Source organism: Schistocerca serialis, chromosome 8, assembly GCF_023864345.2.
Source record: "Schistocerca serialis cubense isolate TAMUIC-IGC-003099 chromosome 8, iqSchSeri2.2, whole genome shotgun sequence".
NCBI classification, from domain to species: domain Eukaryota; kingdom Metazoa; phylum Arthropoda; class Insecta; order Orthoptera; family Acrididae; genus Schistocerca; species Schistocerca serialis.
In genome coordinates, this window is record NC_064645.1 from 50732709 (window position 1) to 50746898 (window position 14190).

Consider the following 14190-nt stretch of genomic DNA (forward strand, 5'->3'; position numbering starts at 1 on the left):
GCACCTAAGAAACTTTGGATCGATTTTTCTCGGGATTTTCCGAGTAGTGCGTCCTAATATTTTAACGTGAAGTGTTAGGGGTCCTCTTTCACCACACAAAATTGCGAACAAATCCCCAACCCCACGGTCGTGCCGTCTCCTTGTTAGTAGCGTTCTGGGTTGGGCTGGTCCTATTTAACTTAGAATGGGAAGGCAATAGACTATCTCCTTAGTTCTACTAATCTTAATACTTCGTACAGCTTTAGCAGACGCAACTTCTGCGACTTCCCTTTTCACTGTAATTCATGTTTTTTGTCTTTCGGACTTATGCCTACGTCATTTATCACGTCCATTCCATTTTCAGTTCCTTTCAAAAGTGCAGTTGATTCATAGTTAAGAATTTATTCTTCTACGATTCGTCCTCAGTTTCCATCCGTCTGCAGCTACGAGGCCATTGTAGGTACATAAATGTTGGAAGCTTGCTGGAACACGTACATTCATTTATATACATAAACTTGTGTAATCGGAAAGTTATCTGGACACACCGAAATTTAAATTTGGGTAAAATAGTTAAGATCTCAGATTATAAGTTTCCGTAAACCATTAAAGGGCAATTTAACTACGCCGTTCAGAACACGAACCAGTCACCATCTAAACGTTGTTCTTCGGTAAGCCTCATTATAGCAGCTAGTGTGCCAAATGATGCGAAATGGTGGTTCGCTTCCGTCTTGTTACCGTGAAACAAATTTCGAAAATCTTTGTACAAATCGACATTTAGCGTTAAACAAAAGCGACCGTGCAGCAATGTCCCTCCTTGCAGTAGTGAGACCGTAGATACGGTCAACAAGACGAAATTTATCATTGCGAGCGATAAACAGTACGTCGTCTTTTCCCGTTTGGAGGTAGCTCGTTATTTTAATCAACCAGCCGTAAAGTTTTACGGAGAGGTGCCAAAAGCGCTAGTCAGTCGGAGCTAACCTCACATTCCACGTGGCTGTGCTACATATCTTTCCAGCCATCCAATTGGTCTTCCTAAAAGCGAATGCCTGGGTGGACACCGTCGAACCGCTGCCACCGCCGCCGCGGCCCCCCCCTCCACACACACACACACACACACACACACACACACACACACACACACACACACACACACAGGTTTTCAGATGTCTCTAACAACCTTGCGTCGACAATACGTTAAACCTTGACCATAATCCCTCCTTGGCTTGCTTACTACCTGCCATCGATCGAAAACTGAAGAGCCTTAGATACTACCGTCAGTTCTAATATTTCGTTTAGTCTCATACTGGAGCGTTCAGGTTTTCTAACTACACATAGATGTAAAACAGTAAATGATCGGTTGTGGGACTGCTGCGATGGAGTTACTCGGAAGGAACGGCAGCTTTCTCAGAATGCAAGAGAGCTTCCCAAACAGTCAAGACGTGTTCTGTCTGCATTACTCAAATGTCTACAGGTTGTCCCAGAAGGCATGTTCGCCGTTCAGGGATGTGGCAGGAACGATCATTAGAAACAAGTCTAATAAATACGGCTTCTAAAACGCGTAGCTTAAGAGCTATGGGCATCTTCGCTAATGTGAAATCTCTTACAGTGAACAAGCGCTCATAGCTCTTAGACTTCTAGCAGCTGATGTAGTTATCTACAATAATTCATTGTCTGAAAAAAACCTCCACAAATATTCAGTCTGATGTTGAAACTTTAAAATGGCACAGATTAGCAGCTTGCTTTTAATATTCAGAAATGTAAACCTTGGCACTCCGCAGTACTAAGTGCCATCGTAAAAATGTCTGATCGCAGTTGGAGTTGTTTGACTCGTGCAAAGACGTAGCAGTAAGTTTGAGCAGATATAAAATGGAACAATCACATGGGGTCGTGAGTAAAGCAGGTGACACTGTTTTAGCAAAACACTAGGGACATGCGATCAGTTTACAAGAGAAGTTGCTCACAAAACTATTGTGACTCATAGCAGAATATTGCTAAATTGTCACTGCGGTATGGAATAGAACTAACAGAGACCACAGAACACACACCAAGGCCACCACTTTGTTTCTCTCGTGGGAGTCGCAGAGATGCTGAAAGAACTGGTGCAGCAAACGCTTGTAGCTACTCAAACTGAGAAGGAACTTTTAGGAACCATGTTCGTGATGTGTCTAGGAACATAGCACGGCCCTCTGGAGAAGACTCCGGTGGAGGCCTCGAGGACAAGGTTAGACTAATTTCAGCGCACACAGCCTTTTCTACATTCTTCCCACGCCCCGTGCGTGACGGACAGGGAGCAGCTACGGTAATTGGTGCAGTGAGAAGTGCCCTCTGCTCTGCACTGTACTTGAGCAGTTTGCTGTGTACGCATGTAAATAAGGAATCAAACTGGGCCTAGTGTGCGGTGTTCCATGAAATTGCCTGCTATAGCAGAATTACGCAGTCATATATCTTGTACTAAATTTCGGTGGAATGTAAACATGAAAGTCGCGCAAGAAATTCTGTAGTGAGTACTACCTCAATGCTGTGTTAAAAAAATATGCGTAAAGTTGTGCGACAGTGAGTTACAATGAATCGTGTTGATAATGGTGCTTCGTACAAACAGAAGTACATTATTCCAACGGAAAATGTCCTAGCAGCTGTATTTTCTATAATTCATTTTGCTGTCTTATGTGTTGACTTGTCAACCCAGCAACTCTTGATACTTGTTAAAAACGTATAGGGGTTAGGCGTACTTTCTGTTTTAGGCGTACTTTCTGTTTTAGGCGTACTTTCTGTTTTAGGCGTACTTTCTGTTTTAGGCGTACTTTCTGTTTTAGGCGTACTTTCTGTTTTAGGCGTACTTTCTGTTTTAGGCGTACTTTCTGTTTTAGGCGTACTTTCTGTTTTAGGCGTACTTTCTGTTTTAGGCGTACTTTCTGTTTTAGGCGTACTTTCTGTTTTAGGCGTACTTTCTGTTTTAGGCGTACTTTCTGTTTTAGGCGTACTTTCTGTTTTAGGCGTACTTTCTGTTTTAGGCGTACTTTCTGTTTTAGGCGTACTTTCTGTTTTAGGCGTACTTTCTGTTTTAGGCGTACTTTCTGTTTTAGGCGTACTTTCTGTTTTAGGCGTACTTTCTGTTTTAGGCGTACTTTCTGTTTTAGGCGTACTTTCTGTTTTAGGCGTACTTTCTGTTTTAGGCGTACTTTCTGTTTTAGGCGTACTTTCTGTTTTAGGCGTACTTTCTGTTTTAGGCGTACTTTCTGTTTTAGGCGTACTTTCTGTTTTAGGCGTACTTTCTGTTTTAGGCGTACTTTCTGTTTTAGGCGTACTTTCTGTTTTAGGCGTACTTTCTGTTTTAGGCGTACTTTCTGTTTTAGGCGTACTTTCTGTTTTAGGCGTACTTTCTGTTTTAGGCGTACTTTCTGTTTTAGGCGTACTTTCTGTTTTAGGCGTACTTTCTGTTTTAGGCGTACTTTCTGTTTTAGGCGTCCTTTCTGTTTTAGGCGTCCTTTCTAATCTGCTCTTCCCTCTGACCATCTCCTCCTGCACCCTGCCTATGTCCATTTCCTCCCCCACCTCTTCCAGTCCATCTCCGTTTCCGCCATCTCTGACCTCGAGCCTTGTGTATCAAAATCAGATGACTTAGTACGACCCCACACGCTGACCCACCTACTTACTGTTTTGCAGCAGACAACTGCGTGAGGCCAGCAGCAATGGAAAGACAGCCCGGTCGTGTGATGGAGGCGGCGGCAGCAGCCGCTGAGGAGCAGCAGTCTCGCGAGGGCCGAGATCTGCCAGGGCCGTCTCGTGAGGGCAGGGACCCGCCCGCCGGGCAGCAGGTAGCGTATACCCTCTGTCCGTTACATTGCCCCATACTGATCAGAAAAATAAAGTAACGACAGTAGTGTCAAAAGGTGTGGATGTCAGTTTGAGCCTCATTGTCCTCCAGAACCTACATAAAATTTGACGGAGCTATCTTGATGTACTTTTCTCAATTTTTCACAAATTTTTCACATGATTCCCGATTTTATTACTTGGCAGCGCAGTGCTTTTGATATGTAATAAAATGAAGCAGACATGTCACACGAACAGTTTGCTGCATTAAGCTCACAAGCCCACCATCTGTCGGTCAAACGCTGAGTCCCACGGTGACGCTCGTCTTGCCGTTCAGGCCACGCTTCTCGAACCACCTCACTCCCATTACATCTTCTTTAAAACGTAACATCTGCTTTTAGCCCTATATTCCGTCCTAATGTCAGCTTTCGTGGCAGTTCCATAATATTTGCTGTTAAGACTCAGAAATAGGTAAAAAAAATCACTGTTTTCGAGCTGTCACTCTTGGTGGTAATGGAGCCAATGGATATCAATGACAGAAGTTTAGATACTTCCACTGATTACACAAAAAGCAATCTCGCAGTTAGTCTCCATAAACACGATGGGCAAAGATAGCTCTTTTGCCTGTAAGGTCAGGTTAGTCAGCCTTAAGCATCAAATATTGACGCAAACCGTCTATTCTGCACGCCGTATTGTGTGGAATATTTCCTGTTGCAAGACCACTGAAATTTGCGCTCATCGAAAACTGAAATGTTTTCATTGAAAACGAAACAGTTGAAAACACTTGTAAAAGATAACTCGTCCACTCTGCTGAATTCTCCCAAATTCCAAATATGTTCCCTCTTTTAGATGTCACTTGTCACTTTTCATGTTCGAATAGCACGACTACAGTTAAGTGATGAAATAGCGACCATCTCCTGTAGCACGTCTTCAATACGCTGGTGCAACACTTTCGATGTAATAAAGGCAGCCACCATGGCTTGATATGCATCGGCCAACCAGAGCTTATTTAATTCCTCTTCTTCAAAGGTTAGGTATTAGCAACAAAGAATCGTTGAGAGAAAATGTTAGTTCAAGTAATGGAGAAGCTGTAACTTAAGACGCTATTGACTCAATTTACGCTATGGCTACGGAGGCACAAACTAACAAAACTTGACGAGCAATAGCTGTTACCTTTCTAAGGTGGCTACCTTGCTTGCTGGCTAATCCAAATGCAAGATATATGGACTTAAATTGTAACCTCATCCCGTTCCCTCATCATTAATAACTGTTTATCCTAAATGAACAATAATCTTGCTATGAGAGTGTACCGAAAACTTACTTCTTGGGCTAGGACTGCCTTCAGCTGAAGTATGTTTGAGTCTTTTTCATGTCTTCGGCAGTCAGTTGGGTATTCTTCCAGTGCGACGTGGGAAAATTTGCAATAGATTGCACAGTTCACTTGGATGAATTTAGGACTATGTAAATAGCCATCGAATTTCTGTAGCGTAAAGACCGTCGGATGAGAGTGAAAACGGAGTGGTGCTGAAATTTCCCGAATCTTACGCACCGTTACGGTCTTCAGATAACCATGCTTCCCTACACAGTGCAAGCCTCCTGGTTTCTATGAATCTACTGCAATCCACATGCATTCGAAGCTGTCTATAATAATGAAGCCTTGGCCTCCTAAGCTGCCTCCCATCTCTCACTACCCCCATCACGAAACTGACAGTTCCAGGATTCTTCCACATGCAGGCCATGAATGTACTCCTTCTGCCATAGCTATTTCCCAAACAGCTGCAGAGAAAACTTATTCTGTAAAGTTGAGTAAAAGTTTTGAAACTATCTAATTTCGTTGACTCCATTAAGCTTCCTATCTATCTTTCAGTATTCTTTCATGACAACACATTACAAAAGATTATAGTCTCGTATTTCTATTGTTGAGGTTTGCCTCCGATCGTCCTCCGAACGACTCTTTCGAAAGACTTCTACGAATTTATATTCGATGTTAAGATTTATTTTAAGAAATTTTCTTGTTATTCCAGTTCATATCCTTCCCTACTTAAAGCACTGTCAACTACTTGCAATCGAATAGTGACACACAGACTTCATCTGGCATTCTAATATTTTCAACTTATTTAGACAAAATTTCAATGCCCTCGTGTTTTGTTGATACGAATGGACTTGCCAAGACGCTATCCACTGGATTCAACTGATCTTCAAAGTCTGTCTCAAACAGAATTGAATGTTATCACGTAATTTAATGTTTCTTCTCCGTTCACTAAAATTGTTGCCAAATCCCTCATTGCGTTCCTTCATAGCTAGCTCAGTACACAGCTCTAATAACAGGGACAGGCTGCAAACCTGAATCACTGGCTTCTTCACCACTTGACACTATTGTCGGCTGTTGTCCAATGAGAATGGCGTAAGGCTTTAAGAGAACGTTGTGATTACACGTACGTGTACTTGAGAGGGGGAGGAGGGAGGCGCAGCAGCCGTTGTAGCTGGCGAAGTTCTTCGCTCCGGAAGAGATAGGTGCGGCGGCCAGCAAAAGCGACGGCATGCCGTCAATGTTGGCGCTGCAGGAGGAAGTCGTCTTGCACTGGTCGCGAACTGCCGGAGGTGGCGGCTGCAGTGTTACGGAGGTTGTGCGCCGGCTAAAACTAGTTAGTTTTACTGTGCCCCTCTGCCGGTTGTACGGTGACGGGCTGCTGAAATACGCCAGCGTGTCCAGCGTACGCCCGTAGGGGATCTCGAGTCTACGAAGAGGCCGCTGCTTCGCCTTCCCGCTAGGCTGCTGCGTGTGCTGCCGTGTAGTCTACGCTGCCCCTGCGTGGAGGCCAGTTATGTGAAAGCAAGCCTGCGACTGCCTCTGCCGTGGCCACCGATACATACAGGCCCAAACGCACGTCTGTGAGATGTCAATGTGTTAACTTTCGGCCGACACAGACGCGTGCTTTGTCGAAGAATTAAAGCTTCTTCGATCAACCTAATTCACTGGATCTATTACACGATCGTAAAATTTTAGAAGTGTTCGGTAACAGATGCCAAACACTAAACAGCGTATGTTGGTGGCGAGTGCACTGCTCGAAAATAAATGGAAACGATAGTGGGTGAAATAGAAGATAGGGAGGCAGCAGCTCGAAATGTTCACCAGAATCAGCTTCGTGAGCTAAAATGCGAGGACATTGAGAATAGGGAAATAAGTGAAATGTTTCTATTTAACTTGATGAGTGCCCCCCCCCCCCCCCCATATTCGCATACATAATTCATTTAAGAAATGCCATTTATTTCGTGCATCATAATCGACGTCTCTGGAAGGCCAGCAATTGTTGTTCATGATTTAAATAATAAACCACTGCACTAGTTAAGTATTTTTTCATTACTATGACGCTTTTCGAGAATCTACCATCAAAAAGAAATACTCACGTAGGTATTTCGTAGTTTTTTGTATGTCTGTTGCCCTGCAGTTTTATGGTTTACTGCAATCAGATTTTGTCACACTTCCAAAAAATCACAAGTTACATAGGTAACTATTTCTACTTGATAGAGAACAAATCTAGCAAAGCATCATGCAAAAATACGTAATTAGTCCCGTGTTTTATTGTTTAAATCATGAATGCTATTTCTGCTGAGGATCGTCTCGTGGCGAAGACTTTTAGCAACAGGCTAATGCTATTCCGGCTGGCAATATAGTACTTGAATCCCCCTGTATCATTTTATGTATTCCAGAAACAAATGAATACATATATCTAATGAGGAATTTATGAACGTTAAATTAGGTTATTTACAGTACAAGTAAATAGACTTGGCACTTAAGTGCAGGTCGAACACGATTGGCTGTTCACATCTCATTCTACATCCTTTTGTATGGAAGCCTTATACCACCCACAGGGCAGCAACTTGGAATGCAGTTTATTGTCACAGCTATTTATTTGTAAGAGTCCAATGGTTTTTGTAGTCAGCGTACTTTGTGTTACGAGGAATTTCTTATTCTTCAAACTTTGCAATGATCAGTGTAGTGGCACTCAGGTACCAAACACTCTACTCTGAAGATTAAATGCTCTTAAGCTACCTAAGCGGCATGTTAGTGGCACTCGCTCTAGATTTTATCAGAGAGCTTTGCCAAAAGCTTTCCTACTACAGTCTCAAATTTGACCAAAGGACTTTTATTTATTGCCAGCCACCAATGCTACAGTTCTGACGTTACAGACGTGCGCTCAGGACTCTATTTGTCGGTGGTCACGGCCTCTGCTAGTGACGTCACAGCGTCAGTTATATTAGCCACCTTAACGGAGTGGTTGGTGCGGCTCACTGCCATGCGGGGAGTCTAGGTTCCATTCCCGGCTGGGTCGGAGATTGTATGTGCTCAAGGACTGGGTGTCAACATTTCATCACTGGCACTCAAGTCGGCGAATTGGCTTCAAAGAGACTTTCAGGAGTGCCGTCTCAATTCGGGTATCATGTCTGTGACTGTCCCCTAATTAGTGATAATTGAGAACGGTGCCAATCCTTAAATTTTTCGACTTCCTCTATAAGTCCTACCTGGTAAGGATACTATACTGTACAACACAGTAGCAGAGGACGGACAAGGGTAGCGTAGGTTGTCTTTATTAGACCTGCTGCATCTTCTAGGTGTTCTGCCAATAAATCGCAATATTTGATTAGTTTACCAAACATCGACTTTGGTTGTTCCAATTTGACTTGATTGTGATACGTATTTATAATTCACAGCCTCGAGTTTTGTGTGATCTATCGCGTAACTGAAATTTACCGGATTTTTTTTAGTACGCCTTGGATGACTCAAGACTCCACATTATTTAGGGTCTGTTGCCTCTTTACGCGTCATATAGATAACTTGGCTAAATTATTTGGTAACTGGTTTTGATCTGACGAGTTTACTAGACGATAAATGGCACCATCGTCTGCAAACAAGCAAAGACGGCTGCTCAGTTTCCCCTAAATCGTTTATGTAGACAAGGAAGAGAGGACCTACAACAATAACTTCAGGAACGCGAGATATCACTTCCTACTCAGATTTTCCGGCGCTTACTACGAACTGTGACCTTTTACAGTTTATGACGAATTTAGTCGCACAACTAAATTGGTACTCTGCAGAAAATTTTCTGAAATCAGTTGTGAGAAACGATGTAGGAAGCTCTCTGGAAACCTAGATACATGGAATGGAAGTGATACTTCGTCCGTAACACTCACTACCGCGTCACGGCTGCCAAAATCACTGAACCCCGCCATATTTCACTGTTGCGACGTAAACTGGACCATAAGTTGGAAACAACGTGTAACAAGATTGTCCATCAAATGACTGTCCCCTTTTGCCCAGGTTTCATGGCTTCAGGGCCAGAGTTTCATGTTTGGGGCATTTGCATAAAGTGATGAGCGGTGTTAGATTCCAGCTCGCCCTTCAGCTCCTTGTTCACGGAGTTCCATTCGTATTTTGATGCTGACTGTTCGCCGGTGCGACATTGTTCTGCAGTGACATGAGCAGGTGCTACGCTGTTAGTTTTCGTCACATTACTGTTCAGTGTCCAAATGTCCCGTCCGCATCGTAATTTAGCGGATGGTGCTTTTTCCACTTTCCCTGTGCTCCACATAACATCGTTCCGACCTCGACTGACACTTGCCGCTTACTGAGGACATTGCAGAGGTGTCGTTCGTGGCCAAATAAAAGGGGCAACCTGGAAGTGTGGTTAACAGTTAAATTTGTTAAAGCGAACATTTCTTGCTGTATTTCGATATTCTTGCTAAACCCCTGTACCAAAGAAAGGGACCAGGAGTTCGCCTTCAGCTCTTGCTCCGACAGCAAATCTTCTCGCCGCCCCCCCCCCCCCCCGCCCCCCTGCAACCTTCCCGGTGGGTGTGAACCCTTCACCACATTGGCTTTGTGTGGCGGCCCGTGTTGACCTTGGCCTTCATTCGTATCCTAAGGACACCACTCCAGCCACGCTCAATTGCCTCGAGTTTCACGACCTTCGCATGGAACTCCGCGACTGTACCTTTGAGTACACTGATGATGGCTCTCGGGCTCACAGTGGTGTTGGGTGTGCCTTCCTGATTGTCGCCGACTTTCTCTGCATCTGCTTCTGGCACACTGCTCAGTATTTACAGCAGAGCTCTTCGGCTTGCATCAGGTCACGGAGTACAGCCGGTGACAGAGGCTTACCAGTTGTCATCTGCTCACTCTGAACCCCTAAAAACCTCTGTGCTGTACACCGTCCATCCCTTAGTGCAACGGGTCCGGGAGAACTCACTACCTCATTCTTGATGGAGACACTGTGATGCTCCCCCCTGCGGGTCCGGGGTAAGAATAGGCCTGAGGTATTCCTGACTGTCGTAAGAGGCGACTAAAAGGAGTTTCAACCGTTTCAGCCTTCCATGTGATGGTCCCCCTTGGGGTTTGACCTCCATTTTTCAAAATTCTACAGAAGTACGAGCCTTTTGGGGAAGGACACCTTACGTGGTGTACCACTGGTCCTAAGTGCACTAAGACCTTCGCACTCAGCATTGTACCAGCGTTGTAACCATACCCACTATTCCTCAAATTGGGCCTAAACGCCTGATGGGTTGTACAAGTTACGCCCATAGTGCGTCCCCATCTGCACCAGCGATCATGATGGACTTTCCATGGCACCAGAAATCCAGCACGGTAGCCAGCCTGTTGTGGTGGGGTCGTCATGTACCCTCTAGGTGGTAGCCCCCTGACAACACAGGGATCGTACTGCTGATACCTGAGCTGCACCCTCCCCACGTCGGCCAAGGAGTAGATGCCCGTCTCCTTGGGGCATCAGGACTCCCGGCAACGGTCATCCTTCCAGGTGGCCCTTGCTGAGGTTGGGTGGCGCCTGTGGGGAGAGCCCCTGGTTGGAGTGGGTGGTATCGGGGCGGACGTTTCGCAGATGAAACGTCAACATGTATCAGGTGGCTCTGCGGCCGAGTCTTTTAAAAAGAAAGGTACTGTCTCTGGTTCTCCTGCCCTTTCCCCCTTGGCCACTCCCTGGGAGGACGGACAGGTCCGCCAGCTTGGGGCGAAGTACTTCCCCCGCTATTTGGTCTGTTCTCTGACCGATGGGGGGACGTTCGCCAACTGCAAGCCCATGTTCTATGTTCAGCACATCGAGGACATCTTCAGGGAAATCGAGGCTCTCAGCAAGATGCGTTCGGGGTCCGTTCTTATCAACACCACCTCCGCCACACAGTCGGCGGCGCTCCATGCGTGCGACCGCCTAGGGGACATCCCAGTGTCCATTGTCTCGCATCTGGCACTAAATAGGACGCAGGGGGTTATTTTCATCGTGACCTCCTGCTACAATCTGATGAGCAGCTCAGGGCCAACCTGGAGCGCCGAGGCGTGCATTTCGTCCGGCGAGTCCAGCGCGGCCCCAAAGACCGTCGCATCGACACCGGGGCCTTTATCTTCGCCTTCGAGGGGGACGTTCTCCCGGAGAAGGTAAGGGTGATGTGCTACTGGTGCGACGTGCGACCTTACGTCCCACCTCCTATGCACTGTTTTCGGTGTTTGCGCTTTGGGCACATGTCGTCACGGTGTGAGGCTGAGCCCCTTTGTGGCGATTGTGGACGTCCTCATCGTGAGGAACATGCATGCACCCCACCACCTTGATGCGTTAATTGTCCTGGCATCCACTCGCCTAGATCTTTAGACTGCCCCGCATATCAGAAGAAGATTCAAGAACTCAAAACTTTGGATCGTCTGTTATTCTGAGGCCTGGAAGAAGTATGACCACCTCCATCCCGTGACGTTGACAACTTCGTTTGCCTGAGTTGTGTCCACTCCTTCCACAGTATCCTCACCCCTATCCTGTCCCCCTCCACCTCCTCCCCCATCCGGGGTCTATGCCTCCGCCTCCCAAATCCCTCCATTCCAAATCATCCTCCCCCGGGGCCCCCGCCCCCTCTAACCAGGGGCCACGCTTCCTCCTCCTCCCCCCACACCCCGCCGCCTGAGAAGCGATCCTCTTCTCAGGCGTCCATCGGGGAAACGTTCCGGACCCTGGCTTCAGAGATCCGGAGTTCCAAAACGGACCCCGCGCGTGAGGGCCTTCTTCGGGTCCAGCCCACCATCCCTGTGCCTCCTCGGACTTCCAAGAAGGCCTCCAAGAAGTAGTCTCTATCCCCCTCTCCACCCCAGCGCGTTTCGTCTGACGCTCCATCCATGAGTCGCTGCTCCTGGCCGTCGTCAGTTTCGCCGGGACACTCTGCTGCCCGGCGCTCAGCTGGCCTCTCGTCGGCAAATGATGATGCCCCTCCTACGCAACCCGGGACAGTGGCCGCAGCTGGCGGCGACTCGATGGAAGAGGATCCGCCTCCCGCCGGTTGTAGCGTTTCCCTCGAAACCTGGCCCTCCATGGCCGTCGAGGTGACCAGCTCTCCCCCCGTCTCGTTCCCCCTATTTTTTGACTAGCGATGGCCTCCTTACATTGGAACATAAGAGGTATTCGATCTAATCGGGAGGAATTAAAACTGCTCCTCCGCCTGCACTGTCCGCTCGTCCTTGGTCTCCAGGAAACCAAGTTGCGCCCAACTGACTATTGCCTTTACCCACTATACCTCGTAGCGGTATGACCTCACCCTTGTGGACGGTATTCCAGCTCATGGTGGGGTCATGTTGCTCGTTCGGGACGATGTCTATTACCATCCCATCCCATTGACCACCCCACTCCAAGCAATAGCTGTCCGTATTACTCTTCCTGCCTTTACTTTTTCAGTTTGTACCATCTAAACTGCATCGTAATCCGCAGTTTGTCGGGCTGACATGATGCACCTGATTGTTCAGCTTCCTCCGCCGTTTTTATTGTTTGGCGACTTCAATGCCGATCAGCCCCTTTGGGGCTCTCCTGCATCCTGTCAGAGGCTCCCTCTTGGCGGATGTCTTCAACCATCTCAATCTTGTCTGCCTCAATACTGGCGCCCCGACTTTCCTCTCGGACTCGACTCATACCTACTCCCACTTGGACCTTTCGATCAGTTCTACCACTCTTGCCTGTCTGTTCGAGTGGTATGTCCTTTCTGACACCTATTCGAGCGACCACTTCCCCTTTGTCGTTCGACTCCTGCACCACACCCCATCCCCACGTCCTTAGAGCTGGAACATACCGAAAGCTGACCGGGAACTTTACTCCTCCCTGGCGACCTTTCCGGACCACGATTTTCTCAGTTGTGACAGTCAGGTCGAATACCTCACGGCTGTTATCAATGCTGCCGAACGTTCCCTTCCTCATACTACCTCTTCTTCACGTCGCGTTTCCGTCTCCTGGTGGAATGAGGCTTGTTGAGACGCTATCCGTGCTCGACGACGTGCTTTACGCACCTTTCGCCGCCATCCAACGTTGGCGAATTGTATTGGATACAAATGACTCTGAGTGCAATGCCATAGTCATCAACGACAGCAAAAAAGCTTGTTGGGCCTTTCACCAGCTCCTTTAACAGTTTTACTACTCCTTCTGTCGTTTGGGGTGGCCTGCGCCGGCTGTCGGGCATTAAGGCCCACTCCTCGGTACCTGGCCTGACCTCAGGTAATGAGGTCCTTGTTGACCCTGTGGCTGTCTCCAACGCCTTCGGCCGCTTTTTCGTGGATGTTTCAAACTCAACCCATTACCACCCTGCCTTCCTTCCCAGGAAAGGGGTAGAAGAGGCTCGGCGACCTTCCTTCCACTCGCTGAATCTGGAAACTTATAATGCCCCCTTTACTATGCGGGAACTCGAACGTGTGCTTACACTGTCCCGGTCCTCTGCTCTGGGGCCAGATGCCATTCACGTTCAGATGCTGGCACACCTTTCTCCCGTGGGCAAAAGCTTCCTTTTTCGTACCTACAATCGCGTCTGGACCGAAGGTCAGGTGCCCATGCATTGGCGTGACGCCGCCGTTGTTCCTATACCCAAACCCGGGAAGGATAGACACCTTCCTTCTAGTTACCGCCCCATTTCTCTTACAAGCTGTGTCTGTAAGGTGATGGAGCGCATGGTTAATGCTCGGTTAGTCTGGATTCTTGAATCTCGACGGCTACTTACCAATGTTCAATGCGGCTTTCGCCGCCGCCGCTCTGCTGTTGACCACCTTGTGACCTTGTCGACATTCATCATGAACAACTTTTTGCGAAAGCGCCAAACGGTAGCCGTGTTCTTCGATTTGGAGAAGACGTATGATACCTGTTGGAGAGGTGGTATCCTCCGCACTATGCACAGGTGGGGCCTACGCGGTCGCCTGCCCCTTTTTGATTCCTTTTTAACAGATCGAAAGTTTAGGGAACGTGTGGGTTCCGTATTGTCCGACGTCTTCCTCCAGGAGAATGGAGTGCCTCAGGGCTCCGTCTTGAGCGTAGCCCTTTTTGCCATTGCGATCAATCCAATTATGGATTGCATTCCACCTAATGTCTCAGGCTCTCTCTT

The 14190-nt window shown here is 47.3% G+C and overlaps 1 protein-coding gene across 1 annotated transcript in view; it reads left to right on the forward strand.

Annotated features, from left to right (window-relative positions):
* LOC126416589 (neurofilament heavy polypeptide-like) overlaps positions 1–14190 on the forward strand; it is a 190768-nt gene that overhangs the window by 17526 nt on the left and 159052 nt on the right. Inside the window, exon 2 of the mRNA XM_050084342.1 lies at positions 3643–3794. Within this exon, the coding sequence (XP_049940299.1) occupies positions 3643–3794 (152 nt within the window). The remainder of the gene's footprint in view (positions 1–3642; positions 3795–14190) is intronic.